The sequence below is a fragment of the Eptatretus burgeri genome, chromosome 6 (genome assembly GCF_056783735.1).
Source record: "Eptatretus burgeri isolate ZD-2024b chromosome 6, Ebu_testis_v1, whole genome shotgun sequence".
In the NCBI taxonomy this organism is placed as follows: domain Eukaryota; kingdom Metazoa; phylum Chordata; class Myxini; order Myxiniformes; family Myxinidae; genus Eptatretus; species Eptatretus burgeri.
Window position 1 is genome coordinate 6,550,478 of NC_140966.1, and position 21,835 is coordinate 6,572,312.

The 21,835-nt window shown below is 42.3% G+C and overlaps 1 protein-coding gene across 1 annotated transcript in view; it reads right to left on the bottom strand.

Moving 5' to 3' along the window:
- LOC147024185 (cytoplasmic phosphatidylinositol transfer protein 1-like) overlaps positions 1-21,835 on the bottom strand; it is a 202,391-nt gene that overhangs the window by 138,425 nt on the left and 42,131 nt on the right. Inside the window, exons 2-6 of the mRNA XM_085883853.1 lie at positions 17,842-17,990; positions 17,532-17,620; positions 16,291-16,298; positions 12,604-12,675; positions 10,645-10,734 (exon numbers count right to left, since the gene is read on the bottom strand). Of these exons, the coding sequence (XP_085739979.1) occupies positions 10,645-10,734; positions 12,604-12,675; positions 16,291-16,298; positions 17,532-17,620; positions 17,842-17,990 (408 nt within the window). The remainder of the gene's footprint in view (positions 1-10,644; positions 10,735-12,603; positions 12,676-16,290; positions 16,299-17,531; positions 17,621-17,841; positions 17,991-21,835) is intronic.

The following is a 21,835-nucleotide window of genomic DNA, read 5'->3' on the forward strand; positions in this document are numbered from 1 at the left end:
GAACATCAATCAAATCTTTGCTGCAGTCTCACATCTTTTGCACTCAAAAGCAGGTTCTCCTCAAGCATTTCACTGTATTTGGCTCCATTCATGATTCACTCTATCCTTACAAGTCTCCCAATCCCTGCTGCTGAAAAACATTCCCATATCATGATGCCACCACCACCACACTTTACAGTAGGGAAGGTATTAGATGGGTGATGAGCTGTGCCCGATTTCTGCCAGACATAGCACTTTGCATTCAGGCCAAATCATTTAATTTTCTTCTCATTAGACCACAGAATCGTTTGCTGGATGCTCTCTAAGTGTTTCGCGTGACTTTTTGCAAACCCCAGGTGTGCAGTCATGTGCCATTTTCTCAGGAGTGGCTTCTATCTGGCCACTCTCCCATAAACCCAGACTTGTGAAGTGCTGCAGAGATGGTTGTCCTTCAGCAGGTTCTCCCATCTCAGCCAAGGAACTCAAAAGTTCTACAAGAGTGGTCATTGGGTACTTAGTCACCTCCCTGACCAAGGTGCTTCTTGCCCGGTTGCTCAGTTTGGTTTGGTCAGACGGCCAACTCCAGGAAGAGTCTGGGTAGTTCAATATTCTTTCCATTTCCTAATGCTGGAGCTCACTCAAAGGGCAGAGGAGGTCCTTGTGAGCCATCAGCCATCCATATCTAGTGCGCAACTGTGTCTGTGGATGTCTTCCTGTAGTTTGGTTACTTTTTTAGGAGGTTGGTGGGAAGATTAGGAGGACTCCAGCCACCGTAAAACGCTTCATTCTGCAAAATCCACAAATGCGACGAAAACTGAAAAGCCACTCCGTTGGAGTACCTCCTGTGCTGCTGCCCTTTGCAGGGCAGCTTACTGGATGACAGGATTGGAGCAAAATCTTTGGGACTCCCATTACTTGACGACAGGAGGAAATGTATGGAGTAAACATCCTGGGTCATATTGTGGTGGTGTGTGGCAGAGTGGTGCTGAGGTGTCATCCACGAGAAGGTGGGGTTCCTTGGGTGAACCCGAGTCATTCCCTTCGGGTGGGTGCCTGGAATGTCCTATCCCTAAGAGAGGATGAACACCAATCTGTTATAATCTGAGCTCAAGCGTTTGAACATCGGTATTGCAGCAATTTGAGGTTTGGAGACCAGATAGTGGCGAGATCATGACAGGTCGTTACACCTACTATTCGTCTGGTCGCTCTGATGGTTACCATGCCTAATGAGTTGCTGTAGCCATGTCCAATAAGCCGACTCCAATGATAATCGAGGCAACACCAGTCAATGAGCCTATAATGAGACCAAGGATTCATCACTCTTGGGGTGTCGTTTCCCTGGTCTCTCGATATGCTTTGACTGAGGCGAGTGATCTCAACGTGAAGGACGTATTTGATGTCACACTCGAGTCTGGTTGTTGACCATTTCCCTATGAGAGATACTCTTCTAGTCTTGGAGGAATTCAATGCATCGACTAGCACTGATGGGGATGGTTATGAAACGTGTGTTGGTCCCCATGGGTCTGGAACTGTAAACCAGAAGAGCAATAAGTTCCCTGACTTTGCAAGAAGTCATGGACTTGGGGTGGCTGGTTCATGGTTTCAGTGCCCACAGGATCATCGCTGGTCTTGGTTTTCCAATGCTGGTGGTGTGGCAAAGGAGATTGGCCATGTTCTCGTTGATGGTCACTGGAGAATGATCCAGAACTGCAGGGTCTACCGGGGTGCTCAGTTCCTTAATATCGACCACAGGCTTGTTGTTGCAAGTCTGAACTTACAGCTTAAATCCAGGAGAATGGTACCATCCAAGCCGAAGCTGCACGTTGGCAAACTCAAGGATGAGAGGGTAGCTGAGGAGTTTGCGAATCGGTTGAGTGGGGATTTGGGGGGGGGGGTCATTGGAGTAAGCTTTGGGGAATCCTGAAGAGTTGTGGAGTGCCTTCAAGACCACCTTCCTCGTGTTGGTGGTGGATGTCTTGGAACTCACCGGAGGGCGAAGAAGAATTTTGTCTCTCCAGGAAAACTGGATACCATTGACCAGAGTTGCAGGGCCAAGCTTACTGGCAGAGCTGAGCTGTTCACAGAGTTGAGGCGTAAAACTGTACGTGCACTGAGCGTGAAGAAGAAGGCCTATGTGCGAGGAATCTGTGAGTGGGTAGAGCATCACCATCTGTGGTCAAGTGATTCTCGGCCTGCTTTCAGGGGAATTCACGCATTGTGTTCCTCCAAGCCCATCGATCAGTGCACTACACTTCGAGAGGAGGGTGGTGGGCTCTTGACAGAGGAGTCCGAGGTTAAGGCCCGCTGGGCCAGTTACTTTTAGTGGCTGTACCAGGCCGATCCACCAGCCAATAAGATGGATGTCAGAGGTATTACTATCCCTTTTGCTGACTCTCCAATCAAGTGTGATCCATCTTCGTTCGTGGTAAAAGACTGCGGTGAATCCATTGAAAAGGGGGTAAATCTTCTGGGATCTGTGCCATCAATGCTGAACTTCAAGGCTGGTGGAAACGCTGTACTCACGTCATTGCATGGAGCTCCGTGCTCTCTGGAACATAGGTATCATCCCAAATGACTGGAAGAGGGGCCTTGTTGTCCAATCTGGAAAGGGAAGGGCGATCACCAAGACTGCACCAATTACCAAGGCGTGACGCCACTCAGTGCCGGGCAAGGTCTTTGCTCAGATTATTCTTGAAAGGGTTTTCCACCACTAGCTTGAGCACCAGCGTCCAGAGCAGTCAGGCTTTACACCAAAGAGGTCAACTATTGACCGTATCCTTGCTCTTCATGTCCTCACCGAACCCAGCCAAGAATTTTGGCAGGGACTACTTGCAGCCTGTATTGATCTCTGCAAAGTGTTCGATTCAGTGAATTGTAATGCCCTCTGGAGGAGTCTTGGTCTTCATGGGGTGCCACCAAATCTGATCAATCTGATGTCTGTGCTATACTCTGGTAGTGAGTGCATTGTGAGTTGTGGTGTGACAATCTCTGAGTTATTTCCAATTTTTTCTGGAGTTCATCAGGGGGGTGGACTGGCCCACACTTTTCAACACTTGTATGGACTGGATTCTGGGGAGGACATCAGGGAGATCAAGCTGCGGTGCATCATTTGGGAATGTCAAGATCTCTGACCTTGATTTTGCAGACAATGCTGTCATCCTCACGGAGACTCTGGATATCCTTTTGGGGGCCCTCAAGGTGCTGAAGGAGAAGTCTGAGCCGCTCGGATTTCCGATTTCCTGGGTTAAAACTAAGACGCAGGCTTTTAATTACATCTTGGATGCTGCTATCATGTCTGTGTACCTGTTTGTGGTCAGGATATTGAGGTCTTGGAGAGATTCACTCACCTTGGCAGTAATATTCATGTCTCCGCTGTCTAAGCCAGAGGTCAATTGTCGTCAGGGCAGGGGTGTCAGATTGACTATCATGGGGGTGTAACACTGTCGGTACCTGCGCAGAAGGTCGAAAGTCTGAGTCTTCAGGTCCTTGGTGCTTCCAGTCTTGCGCAATGGATGTGAGACTTGAACTCAATTCCTTTGGTACCAGGTCTCGACGGAGAATCCTTGGTTATCACTGGTCAGACTTTTTGTCCAATGAGTGGTTGCTGAGAGAGACTCAGAGATTTGTTACCTGCATAGTCCATGAGTGTCAGCTGTGGCTGTATGGACATGCGAGTCATTTTCCTGATGCTGATCCTGCTCACAAGATTTTCTCAGCGAGGGAGCCCCGTGAGTGGAGGAGGCCAATGGGCCAACCACATGCCTTGTTGTTACAGCAGGTTGATCAGAATCTCAAGGAGATGGGCTAGGCATCTGCCTGAGGGATGGCCAGACAGAAGCATCTGGAGTACCGACAGAAAGTGGACACAGCGGTGTGCTGCTCTGGCGCATGCTCCCTTAGCTGACCTGACCTGACTGTGCTCTTGGGAACTTTCAACACTCCAGAAATTGTTTTATACCCTTCCCCAAATCTATGCATCCTCAATTATATCTCAGAGTTCTACGGACAGTTCCTTGGACTTCACGCTCGAGTTTATGCTCTGACATGCACTGTCAACTGTGGGACCTTGTATAGAAAGGTGCATTTCTTTCTAAATCATGCCCAACAAATTGAATTGGCCACAGGTGAACTCCAATCAAGTTGTAGAGACATCTCAAGGATGTTCTCCTCTTCCTCTTTCCTTTACAAGGGGCGAGGACAAATGGCAGCAAGATTCTGCCCTGCCTTGACCACAATACTCATTCATCTCCTGTCCTCAGCCAACTCCCTCAACTCTCCAAGCACCCTCCCTTATGGATATCCCTCCTCAAACAATCCTCCCATCTCAACCGTGGTCGATCTCTTTTCCTTCAATTGATCCGCTCTCTTTGCCATTCTCTATTCCCTACTCCACACCAAGTGTCCAGATCATCTCAGCTGGCATTTCACCAATCTCCCCATCAAGCTCATCTGCACACTAATCTCCTCCCTCAGTTCATCCATCCTCCTTCTATCCACCCTCTTCACTGAAATGACCAAAGGAAATTGGGTGCACCTGATCTCAGTTTCGAGTGTCATAGCAAAGGGGTTGAATACTTCTTGACTCAAGCCATTTCAGCTTTTGATTTTTCATCAATTTGTAAAAATATTCTTAAAAAAACAAAACTTATAAATTACACTTTGACATTAATGGGGTATTATGTGTATATCGGTGACAAAAATAAAAAAAAATTCAATAAAATAAAAACTAAATTTAATAAATTTTAAATTCAGGCTTTAAAACAACAAAATGTGAAAAGGTCAAGGGGTGTGAATACTTTCTTAAGGTACTGAACTTGTTTACTCCATATCAATGTTTATACAATTTACGTAATTCATGTAACCAATGCATTTGATAATAATGTACAATTAATCTTTGTAACTACCTGGATCTGTGTACCATTTGTTCGCACCCTATGTTTTTATACTGGGTTTTGACTCAAATTGTTTGAAATGTGGAAAAATAAAATGTGGAAATCAAGTACTGTCTGAATGTCAGTTTCACCCTATGTCTATTTATTATGTACATTTGAAACGTACATTTAATCCTTTTGACCTTTTAGATGCCAAGACCCCCCTTCGACATTTGAAGACCCAATAAGACCCTTGGGACACTGTCAGAAATTTACATCCTTGAGACCCCTTGACACCATATAGATACCTTAAGACTCCAATACCCCAAAGACCTGTAGACCACCAAGACCCAGTTAAAACACCGACCCATAAGACCCCTGAGAACCAAAGACCTCGAAGAACCAAAGACCACCCAAGACCCCGAAGAACAAACGACCCCCCAAGACCCACGAGAACCAAAGACCCCCAAAAACCACAGGAACCAAAGACCCCCAACACCCGTGAGAACCAAAGAACCCCCAAGACCCATGAGAACCAAAGAACCCCCCAAGAACAAACCCCTACAACCAAAGACCCCCCAAGACCCCCTAGAACTGAAGACCACCAAGACCCCCTAGAACCGAAGACCCCCGAGACCCCCTAAGACCCCCTTAAACTAAAGACCAAGACTCCCACAGGCCCCGCCAGACCCTTTAGACCACTAGAATATTTAGATTACACAGACCCTCTAGAGTCTAGAGCTAGACCTTTACACCCCTTTAGTCTCTTAACTCCCTTTAGAGCTTGACAATTTACAGCCTGCAGACATGTTAGACAGCTTGGATGCTTGACCCTTGAGAGTTTAGACCCTTTAGACCAGTGGTTCTTAACCGGGGGTACGAAGCATCAAAGCAGGGAGTACGAATATATGGTGTCAAATTCAATACTGTATAGTACTTAAATTCCAATAATAATAATAAATAACATAAGAATTTTTTAGACAGGGGGTACAGGGAAATATTATGAAAGCTCAAGGGGTACGAGCACATAAAAAGGTTAAGAACTACTGCTTTAGACCCTTTAAACCATTCGACATTTAAACCATCTCGAACTTTTAAGCTCACACCATGCATATATCTATCGTCTTCTTGCAAAACACAGACTTCTTTCAGCAAGTAATGCACAAACTCTACCCACCCAAAGGGGTGGGCACTATGCTACCCTGATAAATATTTGCAAGTGTTTGTGTGTGTGCGTTATTCTTTAATGGCTGAACCGTAGCACCGAGAGGCCCCAAGTTTACGGTGGAGGTACTTCAGGATCTGAGCAAGATTTTAACCGACCACACGTTGGCCTTGATATCCATTTTGAATCCACCAAACACCACTATAAAAAGTGTATATTGCGATGTGTGCCTTGGCAGTGCTTCCGCCGGCCCACAGACAAAGGTAATCACCATGAGGCCAATAACTCCACAGATTTTCAATGTCCAATACTTCCCGAAACCACCGCCGGGAAAAGCTCACCCAGCCAGGCAGCAATGGGCATCCCCCTTCCCTCCCCCACCAGGTAGCCACTGATTGTAAATGAGAAGAAGAAAGCAATTGTATTGGATTACCCTTATGAGGAGCAAGGATATTTTCTCTTCAAACCATTAAAGTGAAATTTTTTTGTTTCCTCTCAAGGACAACTCACATAACTTTGGATACATTTCAAGTCAAATTATCCCCCTTCATGTGTAAATGCAAAATAAAGTTTCCTTTTGAGGCATTTCGATTTGCGAGCCATGACCAAATCAGTTTTCCCTGTATGGGTAGGAACATGAAGTGGACTGCCAAATCTATTCTTGATGTGGAGAACTGATCAAAATAGGTAATCGACAACATCATCAAGGGTTGTAGCAAATCTACTGATGAAGGGAGTTTCGTTTTATACATTTCCATTTGATGTGGGATATAATCAGTGGGTAAGCTTTGACTCAGAGCGAAGATTTAAAAAATAAAAATAAAATCTTTACAAAGCCGTCTGCTGTATTCAGCGATTTGGCATCAACACCGTCAAGTGGATTCAACGAGAGATCCAAACTCCTGATAAAAAAAAAAACAAAAACAAATTACAGTCCTGTTATACTATAAATTCTCCATTTATGTGTAGTATGTTAATTTTGTATTGGTACTTTGGTATTGAAGTACTAAAGTACTTGGAGAAGTGGGCAACAATCAATAATGTAATATTTATCCCATCTATAGGTTTCTGCTAACATGTTTCAAAACATTTACAAGTGCAGCAATATGTCGTGTGTGTGTGTGTGTGTGTGTGTGTGTGTGTGTGTGTGTGTGTGTGTGTGTGTGTGTGTGTGTGTGTGTGTGTGTGTGTGTGTGTGTGTGTGTGTGTGTACGCACTAGAGGTGACGTCAGGGAAACAGGTAAGATCTTGAGTCACGATCTTGATCAGATTAAGCACAGCAACCACTTATTTTCCACTTTCACAGCAAAAGGCCGTTTCTGAGAACAAATTTGCTCAACATGGTAATTCTATTTATGTTGGTCAAATATTCAGATATGAGCAGGGTTACCCAGCGTTGCCCAGATGGGGGTACAGAGAAGAGGGAGAAGCAGGAGAGCCGGCAGGGCTGAGAATGGGGTAGGAGAACTGACGCATTGGGGTGGGGGAGGGGGGACTGTGTAGGGAGCAGGAGGGCCAGACCACCAGAGGGTTAAAAAAGGGTCTTCAGGATCTTTGAGGTATTCCGGGTCAAAGGCTCTTAGTGGGCTTCAAGAGTCTTAGAGATCTAAACTGTGTTTGGGGTTTTAAAGCGTCTTAATTGTCTTTGGGGAATTCAATGGTTTTAAGGATCTTATGGATCTTTTCCCTCAAGCATGTTAAAAACACAAAAAGGTCTTATGGTTTTTTTGGGGTCTTTAAAGGCACAGGTGGTGGATGAAAATACCCTCAGGACAATCCCCGGATCGGACTTAACTTGGTCTGTGTGCCAAATTTGGTGGTTGTCGGTCCAGCGTTTCTTGCAAAAAACATGAACAGAGACAGACAGACCACAGACAGACAGACAGCCGATTAATCTTATTTATTAGATTAAAAACCTTACTCCACATCATTGTTGGCAGGTTTGGATCATCAAGTGTGGCTCGACATTTCACCAAAGTAACACTGAATTAATAAATTAAGGTTTTGCATTGGGGTGACGGTTGATCACAAGCATACAAAATGTGAGTGCCTCAATACATCAACTATAGTTAGCATTTTACATGCTTTCGAGTTTAGACCCTTTAGAGCCTTTAAACCACAACTCCTATTGGAAAGTACCCTTTGGACCTTTTAAGCTCACACAACACAAACATCTAGTCATCTTGCAAAACACAGACTACATTTTTCAGCAAGTAATGCACAAATGGTGTGGAGCAATCAGTATTCACTGTGAAAGCAAAACATTGCTACTGTAAGAGCAAGAGGCATTAGAATCAGTAAAGTTAACAATGCCTTGTCAGTTGAGCAACTACTTATAACATCTTGGTAATAATGTATATTACACCTGCTTGCACTTCAGGCTGAATGGGTGGATTTGGCATGAAGGCATCACCCAGTTCTGGTGTACAGGGCCGCTCCATGGGCACTGAATGTCATAAAGACACCAGAATTCAATACCGTCTCTTAATTGGCATTCTTCTTTCTGGGCGCCTCCTTCCCCTTTTAGGTCATCTCTTCGAGCATGACCTAATAATATGGGTGTAGATGTCCTTCGATCCGTCCGTCCGTTGTGAAAATGACGATTTTCAAAATCTATGTCCTCCTACATTTCTCAAGCGATCTTGAATTTGATTGTGGCATATGAATCTATGGGACAATATATAAATTTGGTCAGGACGGATTTTCGATATTCGCTTTCGTTTTCACGTCACGTGACTTCAAAGTTTGCAAAAACTGCCCTACCTTCAGGAGGCTATATATTTTCTCGCAGAGATGACTGTCACTCCCGCACAGGGGTAATTTTTACATATAGTTTACTCGATGTTCATTACAAACAAATGCATCATAACAAGTGTTTTTATAACTAGACTCAACTGTATTAAAGTTTGAAAATTTCAGTTGATAATAAATGGCACCAAATGCCCATATTGAGAAAAAAAAAAGAAAAAGAAAAAAATGGTAGTTTGAGTAATAAAAAAGCTGTTACCCCCCGTGCGGGAGTGACAGTCATCTCTGCGAGAAAATATGTAGCCTCCTGAAGGTAGGGCAGTTTTTGCAAACTTTGAAGTCACGTGACGCGAAAACGAAAGCGAATATCGAAAATCCAGCCTGACAAAATTTAGATATTGTCCCATAGATTTATATGTCACAATCAAATTCAAGATCGCCTGAGAAATGGCGGAAGAGATAGAATTTGAAAATCGTCATTTTCGCAATGGACGGACGGATCGAAGGACATCTACACCCATGTTATTAGGTCATGCTCGAAGAGATGACCTAAAAAGGCTAAAAATGTGTTTTATATTTATATTTCATTTCTCCTTCCTTCCTTCTTTGCGAATTGCATTGGCGTTTTTGGCCATCTTCCAGATCACGTGACGATCAAACGGGAAGGAAATTCAAAAATCTGTCCGGTTAATACAAGGAAATATTTTTTACTATCATAATCAATAAACAGTTGCCGAATATCTTGTAGAATGGCAGACGAGATAGGTTTTGAAAATGGCGATTTTTATAACTTACGTGACCTCGTGACCTTGAACCTGGACAAAAGTTATATCGTTGTGCAACACTCATCGGCCTCTACCCACATACTAAGTTTCATCAAGATCGGAAAGAAAAATTGTTGACGGACGGACATTTAGTCCGGCTTTATTAGTTCATCTCGGTAGAGATGACCTAAAAATGGTTTCCTTGGTTGCCTTTCATAGTCAAAAATGGCTGTCCACATGCGATGCAAACAGCTGTGCACAGATTTATTTATAGTGTAGGAGTTGTTGCCAGCACAATCACACAGAGAGCAAGCGCTGTAACCTGGTTCCTCAGGGATATCCAAGAATACCAAAAAAAAAAAAAAAGTTTTTGTTGAAGGTGCCAGCGATAACTTGCCTGCCCTTTGCGAAAAAACACCGTGGGATCTTTAATATTCACCAACTAATGCAAGCAGCTGAGATACCCAGTTTAACGGCCAACGCAGGAACAGTCCACTCACTGGTGCAATATGCCCCACTTGCAAAACACCAACAAGGCAGGATGTAGTTAAGCTAAGAATCAGTCATAACAGCGAGCCAAAAAGCTAAGAGCACTCACTACCTCGGCACCATCATGCCAGATATGCAAATAGAAGTAATAGGAAATTAGACAGACGGTGTACAGAATATATTGGACAAATATCTCTTGCCACATATCCACCAGAGAAAAGTGCTTAGCACAATCAAATAAAAAGTCAAGAAGAATGAAATACCATCACTTTAGTGGTGCCAAATTAAACCAAAATATCTTCAGGTGTCCAGTAAATCCATGCAGTAGAAATGGGTTTGTGAGGAGAGCGAGGAAACCAAGTCGGTAATGAATCTCTGAAATAATGTTACGCTAATAACATGCATTTTCATGCCAATTAGTCAGGAGCAATTTTTAATTTTATTCAATATATGGATATTACAAAGTCACAGAAAACTAAAATTTAGATGAAGCATTATGGCAACCCAATGGAAAACAACAGATTAACATGTCACAGGTTAACAGCAGATAACTGTTGATGAAATGACTGCAAATGTGTTTTAGACATTGAAACCTCAGCTCATAAGAAATATATAAAATAATTCAAACCTCAGATTCCTTATAATATCGTTCCGGAAGCTCATCAAAAGCGATGTCCAGTGGAACGACCTCCTTTTCCACTTCATCATCTTCAAAAACCTGCACAAGTTAGTCGGCATCAACAATGATCCTTAAATCTGCAAAAGAACAGTATGCTGTGTAGAAATGAAAGCACAGTTTTTATGCTCATGAATAATGTAGTATTACAGGAGGGAAGGACACAAGAAGATTTGAGGATTGGAAGGTAGGGGAGGGTGTTGAACAGAAGTGCAAACAGACAATCAAAAGAAGATCACGAGTCAGAATTTGTCTTGATTGATAACAGTAAACAAAGAAGTCTCAGTCTGGAGAATGAATGCTTTCAAAAAATGCGATTTCATGTCACACTGCCAGGAGCATTCATCAACATAGACAGGATGCTGACAGGTGAGCATGTTTACAAAAAAAAAAAAAAAAATAGATATTGAGATACAGCCCCTCCTCCCACTCCCCTCTCATCACCTCTCCTCCCTCCCAATTACAATCCAGATTCCTGGTGAAAGATACAGTACATGTTTGCAATTCAGCATTGTGAACTTATTTTCCAAGTTCAATAGACTTCTTTTTTTGTTGTGAAATGTTCTTTTTGACATCCCTTTGAGTTTGATTCTCCGCCATCAACTCTCAACCACAAAAATAAACTCAAATTACAGTTTATTCAATATCAATTCAAAAATTCAAAAAATCAATTCAAAAAAATAAACTCAAAAACTCAGTTACAAATTCTGTGTTATGCACATATTTGGTGTATGTGGATTCAGGTGAACACATAATTACTGCAGTTTCACAATTGCATTTATTTTCATCCAAGAAAGTATGCATCACTGTTGTGCTCTTTAAAAAATATAAATAAATAAATAAATAAACCTGTGCGTCAATGCAAAAAGGCATCGGGAGAACATGGGCATGAACAAAAACTTCCATTAATCTTCGTGAATTTCCTTTCCATTCAATAACTACACAGTTTCCAACAAATCAGTCTATACTCTCGCTTTTCACTATTTATGTAATGAATAAAATTCCTCAATTTCATGACATACTGGGATTCATCTGGGTTGACGGTGCAGTAACATTAATATAAACAAAGTCTGTCATAAAATGTATTCCTATTGTAGTCGTCGGGCAAATGCCTTCATACTTTACAGGAAGTATTCAACGATCTTATCCAAAGAAACAAAAAAAAAATAATAATAATAATTTGGTTCATCAACGTTTAAAAGCATTCTGGTTTCGGAGCAAGGCGATATGTGGGATGTGGAAAATAATGCACATTCTGTGACCCAGGCTTAAACCGAAAATGAAACCACAACCACCTTCAACTTGGCAAGGAAAACAGAAGCAGTCAAGAAAGTAATTTGCTTTGAGAATCAGTCAAAACAGAGAGAGAGAGGGAGAAAAGCTAAGAGCACTCGCTACCTCTGCACAATCATGCCAGATATGCAAATAAAAGTAATAAATAGGAAATTAGACAGACGGTGTACAAAAAGATTAGACAAATATCTCTTGCCACATATTCAGAGAAAAGTGCTCAGCAAAATCAAATAAGGTCAGGAAGAATGAAATGCCATTTGTTTAGTGGTGCCTAAAACAACATCCATTTTCTTTAACAAAATACAACTTTTTGATATAAATTTATAAGGTAACCATTTCAATTCCCACTTATGAAAACAAAAATGAAAGGAAAAAAGAAAAACATGTTTTACACTAACTTTTCCAATACTGTTGCCATCGAATGAATGAAGAAAATAATATATGAAGCAGCAAAGGTAGTAGTCATAGGAGAAAAAAAAAGAAGAGGAAGCCAGTGCGAGAGGTTCCAAAAACATCCTCACAAAGCGAGGTAAACATTGAAGCACATATCCTTCATGCCACCATCTCAGTAGATTATTTCCTCTCTTTAACATCCTGAATCTGTCAAACTTTACTCACGTTGTCATTCTGTCCATTGTTATCCTCGTACTTTGTCTTGATATAGATCGAGAACTTTGGAAGGAAGGAGCACTGTAAGAAAAACCACAACTGCTGCTTCTTCACAGTACACGTAACGTACAAATAATTAAAACACCAATAAGTTCTATCATTCCGAAGGATCAAAATAAATGGGAACAATTATACTCTGCCCCTCCCTATTCCATCGCCAAGCACAAAGGCTTTCAGTTCCTTGCGATGATACGCACTGAAAGAGCATACTCAGTTTACACTCAGATTTTCGCAAGTAACGACCAACGAAGCAAGAAAACAAAGATTTTTCAAGTACATTGGTTGGTCTTGTGCATTATTCTGTCTGTCTGTTGGGTAGTCGATCTAGACTACCCTTATTATCAGTATTTCCGTCGATATGTTTGTCTGTCTGTCTGTATGTATGTCTGTTTGGTCCAGTGCTCCGTAAATACAATGGGGATTTCAAAACTTGGTTGGTAGGTTCATACCATGACCTAGTTGTGTGCAAATGAGAACCGTTGCTATGGACCCATCCGTTGCCGAGTAACAGACCTTTGAAATTAAAAAAAAAAAATCTCAAATTTTTTTTTCGAAAATCAAAAATCGGGCCACGAGTGACTGTGGGCAGTACATTCAGCCATATTGTCAAAAATTTCTAGCCGGATCCGATGAAAACTGTCGGAGAAGATAGACTTTGAATGAACCCTGGTCGAAAACAATCAAAAAACGAAGTTCGTTATATCTCAGAGACTATGAGTCAGATATACATGAAACTGGTATGGTAGGTTCATGGTATGTTCTAGTTATGTGTGAGAAAGAACCGTTGCTATGGACGCTTTTGTCGGCTAGTAACGGCTGAAAAACGACTAAATACGACTACCCATGTCCGCCTCCCGGCTTGTCTATCACTCACCTACAGATCACAATTTAAAATCGATCTTCAAGAAACTTCACTACATGGTAGAGTTCACCATAAGCAAGAAGCCCAGTGCTTTTGAGGTCAAAAGGTCAGCATAGGCCAAAGGTCAACAATATTGTCACATTTCTAAAATCCTCAATTTTCATCCAACTCACTAGAATTTGAAGAGGACTTTCATATCAGGTCACTAAATTCAACCACCAATTCTTTTTAAGGTCCAATTTGTTTTATGGATTTCACAAGTATCGTGCTATGCATGAAATCTTTCTTGGTCATTTGTTTGCATGGCTGCAGGATATCTGAAAAAGTTGTGGATGAATATTGATGAAATTTTGTGGTTAGGTTAGTGTGACAAGGATGAATTGATTAGATTTTGGTGAAGATCCAAAACCGGATCTAATAATTATTTCAGTGATTCTTCACCATTGAGAATAGGGCTAAACCGATATACACCGATGAGCCAAAATATTATGACCACTGACAGGTGAAGTTAATAACATTATCTTGTTACAATGGCACCTGTCAAGGGGTGAGATGTATTAGGCAGCAAGTGAACAGTCAGTTCTTGAAGTTGATGTTGGATGCAGGAGAAATGGGTAGGAGTAAAGACCTGAGCAACCTTGACCAGGGCCAAATTGTAATGGCCAGACGACTGGGTCAGAGCATCTCTGAAACGGCAAGGCTTGTGGGGTGCTCTCGGTCAGCAGTGGTGAGTACCTACCGACAGTGGTCCAAGGAGGGACAAACCACAAACCGGCGACAGGGTGTTGGGTGCCCAAGGCTCATCGGTGCGCGAAGGCAACGAAGGCTATCCTATCTGGTCCGAACTGACAGAAGGTCGACTGTGGCACAAGTCACAGAAAATTTTAATGGTGGTCACGGGAGGATTGTGTCACAATCCACAGTGTATCGCACCCTGCTGCATATGGAGCTGCGTAGCCACAGACCGGTCAGAGTGCCCATGATGACCCCTGTCCACCGTCGAAAGCGCCTACAATGGGCACGCGAGCATTGGAAATGGACCTTGGAGCAGTGGAAGAAGGTCGTCTGATCCGATGAGTCCCGTTTTATTTTAGATCATGTGGATGGCCGTGTATGTGTGCGCCGTTTACCTGGAGAAGTGATGGCACCAGGATGCACTGTGGGAAGACGTCAAGCCAGTGGAGGGAGTGTGATGCTCTGGGAAACCCTGGGAAGCCATTCATGTGGACGTCAATTTGACACGAGTCACCTACCTAAACATCGTTGCAGACCAGGTACACCCCTTCATGGCAATGGTATTCCCTGATGGCAGTGGCTTCTTTCAGCGGGATAATGTGCTCTGCCACACTACACACATTGTTCGGGAATGGTTTGAGGAACATGAAGTGTTCACGGTGTTGTCCTGGCCTCCAAATTCTCCAGATCTCAATCCGATTGAGCATCTGTGGGATGTGCTGGACTGACTAATCCGATCCACGGTGGCTCCACCTCACAATTTGCAAGACTTGAAGGATCTGCTGCTAATGTTTTGGTGCCAGATACCACAGGACATCTTTAGAGATCTTGTGGAGTCCATGCCTTGGTGGGTCGGTGCTGTTTGGGTGGCACATGGAGGACCAACAGCATATTAGGCAGGTGGTCATAATGTTTTGGCTCATCGGTGTACATCATGACATCTCAAAAAGTTGCACAAGGATTCAGATAAAACTTGGTGAACAGGTTGGGTATGTTACAAGGATGAATTGATTTGGTTTTGATGAAGATCAGAATCCAAAGACGAGAATTTATGTTTTTTAATTGTCAGCAATTCTTCACCATCGAGAGAATGGGCCAAAAATGACATGTAGCATGATATTTCAAAAAAAAGAAGTATCAGCCCTGAAATGTTCCGCTGTATCAGATATTGCATGGCGGAGGTATGCATGCTACCAAGTGCCCTTCTAGTTTTCCTTCTGCTTTTTTGTTTTTCTGGGTGATATCTTTCTGCCATCCCTTGAGCTAAGAAGCTGCAGTTTTGGTACAATGGTGAACATGTGCTTTAGAAAAAAAAAACGAAACGCTATTTCTATTTTTTTTGATTGAAATTGATTAATTACTTGATTATTATCGATTTATTAATTACTTATTTATTTTCTTCCTCAGCAGGGCAATATCTCAGGCACCTTTTGAGTTGGGAAGCTGATATTTGGATACGACAGTAACCAAGTGATTTGGCTATAAAGTATTTTTGATTTATAGATTAATCAATTAATTGATGAAGTGTTTAATTTTCGATTAATTTCTGAATTAATTTCTAAAGTGTTACAGATTCGGATGAAACTGTGGTGGTTTTGGAATGCTATTACACAATTACGAAATTAATTATTTATTTATATTAGTTATGCAAATAATCAAATTAATCAATCAATCAATTATTGTATACCACTCCCTCCCATTTCTGTCGCCATGTGCTGCACCGGCGGCACTGCCGGGTGCCGAAAGCTCCCTGGAAATGTCATCTATCTATTTGGCATGGGGGCACGGTGTACTTTGAATGCATCTTCACTTGTGTTTCTATTTGCTTCATACAAATCCCTTCACCAAATTTACATAGAAATATAAACCAAAGAAAATTCAAAGTAAGCATAGTGAAATGAACCAAAGTTTCTGCTTTGTCTTTTCCTTCCACAAGCAACCATGTGCCTAACAATGCCAAATGAACATCGCAAACATGCATGGCATCCGTTGGCTGAAAGGTCTTGGCATGCAGTGAAGAATCGGAGATGAACACTCACCGTAAATTCTGTTGCAACACAAAGTTTGCAGGTAAACCGGGAAAGAACCATAAAAAGAAGAGGGAGAAAAAAAAAAAAGATGAGTGAGTAATAAAAATATAATTTTATAGTTCGAATAAATATATAACAGAAAAGTACAAATCAAAAAAAAAAAAAAAACACCCAAAAAATTCAGTCATATCAATGAATACAGGAGCAGTTGCTTCAGTTTGACAGACAGCATCAAGTAAAGCTGGATTATAAGCACAAATACAAATTATAAAACAAAACTGCAACGCACAAAAAACAGCCACATGGAAAAATTTGGTTAATTTGGTTAACATTTGGTTAATCAAGGTGTATTCCTTTTCAAATTCATCCTTCCGTGCAGATAGATTGTCCATGTCCCTGGTATAACCATAGGAGAAGTAATGGCCCGACATACTTGCATCCTATAAACATCACATTAATTAAATCTTATGAACAAACATAGATAGCGCATTCCCCTTTTTCATGTGACCCTCACACATGCGACACAATCACTACACATATACAACCAACCAGACATTCCTGAACTCCCACTATTCTTGCCAACAGCCATGTACCCCTTTTATCCCCAATGCTGCAAGATGCCTATCATTATAAATTAAATCCATGTATTATTTCAACTGTGACTACCTTTTGAGGAAGACTAGTCCATGCATCAACTACTCTGAGAGAAGGATTAGACACCTACCTGGCTACAATCCTAACCTCCCTCGTTACTCTTGGGCTGAGGCCTTGCTCCGATCAAGAGATGTGAAGCACGATTTTTCTTTGACATGCCGAGTCTAAAAGTTTTCCAACATTTCATGACTATATTTCTCTGTTTGCCAGTAAACGTGTTGGCGTTTTGTTTCAAACACCTTTCCATTCAGTCTTTTTGATTTAAAAAAAAAACTTCGATTTTTATATCAACCTTTTTTTCTTTTTGCATAACTGATGAAGCCTCAAGACAAACAGTGCTTTCCAATGAAAAAGGGGCTTATACAAACGTGTAAATTTTACATAGCGGTCTCGAGTAATGCAATTATCCCTCCCAATACCATCACCACAAAAAAAACAAAAAAACAAAAAAAAAAAAACTTGTCGTAATCCCAAACAAACTAATTAGAGGCTCAAACCGAAAGGTGTGGGTCATGAGGAAGCAACAATGAGCAGAAGTTAGAAAACTAAGACTCGGTGTATCGAAAATGCGTGCTCAACAGGACAAGTAACATTACCTGTGATGGTATGAGGATAATAGTTCCACGCCTTCTCAGTCACATAGAAAATGCGAGGAACCACTGCTTGTGCCCACCCTGGCAATTTGCTGGAGAACAGAGTGTACCACAATAAAAAAAATATATATCCATATAAACAGATGAATCACATCTTTATTGTGCAGAGACAAAAATATCGTAAACCATCTTCATCCCAAACATCAGAAACACCGCAAACAGCTCAGCAGGAATCAACTTGGTCATATTTTTGTTTCAACATGTTAAATGTATCGTCTTTGCTTCACCCCTTCAGACCAATGCAGATGCTTACCTCGACAGGTGAATGCGTTTTTCAGTGTACTGGCCTTGCCCATAGATGGGATCCTCATACGGTTCATTGGACACTACCTCTACACCCTCTCCCTTCTCACTCTGCTCATGGCTGTGCTTACTTATCATATACAGCTGTCCAACCTGGTACTGTGGGCATGGGGGGAGGGGGGTAAAGAGAGACAAGTCCAACCGAAGGATATTAATCTCGATAAAACAAAGGAAAAGCGAGGATAAAAGCAACCAAAACAATGCAAAGTCAAGATAAAAAGATAAATAACAACAAAAAAAAAATTGGTCTTCTCTGCTGCCAAAATTCCAATGCATTGACCCAGATTAGCACATTCAGTTCAATAGATTCCAGATGCCTGCAGTGTATAAAAAGTTAAATCACACAATAAAGGGTGTGTTTAAACTGTGCAGACCTTATGGACAAATCTGAATTAATGGACCCAAGTTAGAGTGATTTCAGCATCCTCCATAGCTATTCCATGTGGGAATCTCTATCCATTACCATTCACCATCCTACATCGTGGCTTGAAGTCTGAAGAACACAGCAGCATGTTTTTTTTAATCGTGTTAAAAATTGTTCATATGTCCATCAGACAATTGTAATAATGGAGTAAAGTAGCTTTAGAATAGCAGACCACCTACTACTAAATAAAAGCATACTCAAAAACTGTAAAATGAGAAGTTCAACTTGTCCACAGCCTGGATAGGATACAAAAGAGGTTTTGAGAGTGTCCCACGTTCATTGATAAAATACAATGCACGTGAACATAATCATCCCTCAAATAATCAAACGGATTGAGAAAATTTTGTTATGTAATGGAACTGAAACACAACATTGATACAACAGCACTCAGAAAGAAAGATCAAAATATGATGCAGGATCTTACAGAGAGATCACATTTCCTCCCTGCCACCCCCCCACCCCTCCTGTTTTGACCGTCTCTGGACCCACTAAGGAACCTCATTAATGAAAAATGGAAATTGACACACCCTACCATCCAATAAAAGAACGTCCAAAGAAACAGGGAAGGTGACGTCCATCAAACATGGAAGACAAAGCTCTTCGCACTAACCAACAGAAAATTGGCAAAACTACTGAAGATGATGAAACGATACTCCACTGACATTCACATGGAATTTAGCGGATATAAGTGTGCCAAAAGCACATTCACACAAGGTAAACAAACAAAAATAGACCACTATAAAAATTTAAGGACATACCACAATAAAGCAACTCGAAAACGAAGCATCATACAAATACCTCGGAGTAAAAGAGGAACATCAAATATGAAAAACAAAAGTGCAAAACAATTACAAACAAGAAAAAGAGAAATCACAGATTGCAGACCCTTGCCAGGACTTGTTTTGTGTGGTGTATTTTGTGTATGCCTGGTGTTGGTTTAATGGTTAGGGCGACGGACTTTGGATCCTCGGGTCCCGAGTTCATATCCCGCTCAGCTGTCGAATTAATACCAGGTGGGGTTAACACAGCCTGTCATCCTGAGGTCCGCAAAATGAGTGCCAGCATGCTGGTAACCTGTGTCGGAGTGGCGACCCGTCCAGGATTGTGCCCAATAGCCAAGGAGACTGCTGAAGCAGCAACAACGCTTTGCACAGAGTATGGTCCCAATCTCCTCCTATTTTGTGTACTGATGTTTTACGTAATAAGAGACAACTAGAACTGCCACTTTATAACTGCTGACAGTGATGACTGGGTACCAAGATGTCCCGCTTTGATCAGACACGTTGCCTGATCCATGACCTTTTTCATTATTATTCAATTGAATTTAGAATGGGATGAAAATAAATTCAATTAAAGTCAAATGGAAGACCAAATAGGTACAGTCCTGTATTGGAGTAATCAGAAGGAACCCAAACAAGCAAAAAGTGAAGATGAAGTTATCAGGAGGGACCTGGATTGGATTTGCATTTCAGCTGCTGCTCCTCTCAAACCCATCCAGGCAGAGCCAAGTGAGCCCGATTCCAAAAATGTTTTATATATAATATATTGTTACGGTTGTGGAAATTCACAGAGCACGATATAGGTCCTTAGATCAGTTATGTCCACAAGTCTGTGTTCAGATAGATCTCCCCACCGATGTTTAATGGGAAATTATTCGTGTTCAGGGCTGTGATCTTTGATATAGCGTTTTTCTTTTGCTGTCTTTATTTTGAAACAGCCACCAACCACAATGCCCACCGCGCCACCATCACTACCATCACAAAGTGCCACCAACCACGATCACCTCAACCACCCACCACAACAACCACACCACCTCAGCCACACCACGATTACTACCACCACAAAGCGCCAGCCACGCCACATTAACCACAACCATACCACCGCGTTTCCACCTCAGTAACGGTCGCCAGGAGCCTGGATTCGTCAAAGAAAGCATGACGACGGCACCCCATCCCCGTACCTCCCCACCCCATGAATGACATGCTCGCCGGCAATGCAGGGGATTCAACCCTCCAGGGGAAGAACGAAGACAAATACAGCGGCGGCGAGAGTCTCTGATTTGGCGGGAAAACGCTCCCTTCGAGACGTTTGTCGTGTGTGCTGGAAGAAGGGGCCTAATTCCCCTCACCCCCTATTGTATACATGAATGTAGCATGCTCAAAAACACCCTGCATATGTGCTTTGCCATCCCTTGTGGATAAAACATTTGATGTACAAAGGTAGAACTCCCCCCCCTCCCCCAGCTGTTCCTCCAATATAGAAAACCCCATTCATGCTTTTTCCCCAACTTGCTCACTGTATGCGAGGGGCGGGGCAAAACGGGGGCTATAAAAAAAGACATCTGAGGAGCGTTAAAGAGTCGTCGCTGTTGTCGCTTTTGGCGCCGTTGCCGCTTTGGTTGTCGAGTGGTCGCCTTTCGTGGCTGGGTTGTGGGTTGTGAGGAAGGCGCTCTGGATCGCGCCCTCACTCTCGGGGTTGTCGAGTCAGGAGGAGACGCCAGCGGCGAAGGCTGGGACCGGAGGACGGAGCCCCGCGAACCCGACCACCCGGTCACATTTTTCTTTTCTCTTTCTTTATTTTCGGGGTGTTTGTGGCGCCGTCCATAAGTAAAAACTGTACAAGTACATAATTAATAGAACGGTGGTAGTTCTTTTTCTAGCTCGCATCTTGTCCCTACCCCCATTCATTACGTGCTTGTACATTGCATTGCTTTTGTTTGCCTCACCTGATTACATACATGACTGCATATGTGTTGTGTGTGCAAATAAATGTGCTTGTGTGAATGTTAACCCGTTCGTCGCGTCCTTTTCCTGCATTGAACTGCCGTATTGAGTTCGGAATAATAGTTGGTTTTTAAATAGCCGATAATAGAATCGGGTCAAACGGGGCCTCGCGATAATACCCCGCTCGGTTATCCTAAAACGAAGCGAGCTGCTTAAGCGGCTCGTTTCAAGTGGGCCCTGTTGAGGTACAGTCTCTTGGTAGTCTGCCCGCGCGATTAATTAGGTATTTCGACAATTCGGCGATTGACCCTGTAGCGCGGGTAGAGTGTTGACTAGGCTGTGGTGTGCTCAAAACACACCTGTAGCGGGATTCCGGCGTTTGATCCGGAAGGCTGCGACGAGATTGTTCGCTCGGTGGGCGAGAGCGGCCGCCATTGGCTAGAAGCAGTAGTCTGCACGCCGACAGGCGGAAATCTATAACAATATGTATGTGTGGGTATGTGTGTACGTGTGTGCGTGTGTGATCAAAAAAAAATTGAAAAAAAAATCAAAGATTGATTTAGCAGTTCAAGAGAGAATTTTTTTTTGATTCTTGATCAATCTAATATGGCTGCTAGACCATGTGACTTATCAGTTATTCATTAATACCCTGGTATCCCCAAGGCTTGGGGAACATTTGTGTGTAGTTTCCCCTCAATCTGTCCAACCATTCTGAAGAAAATTTTTCAGAGGTTTTAGGTTAAATCCAATATGGCTGCCAAACCATGTGACCGATGACGATATGTGAACTTTTTGTT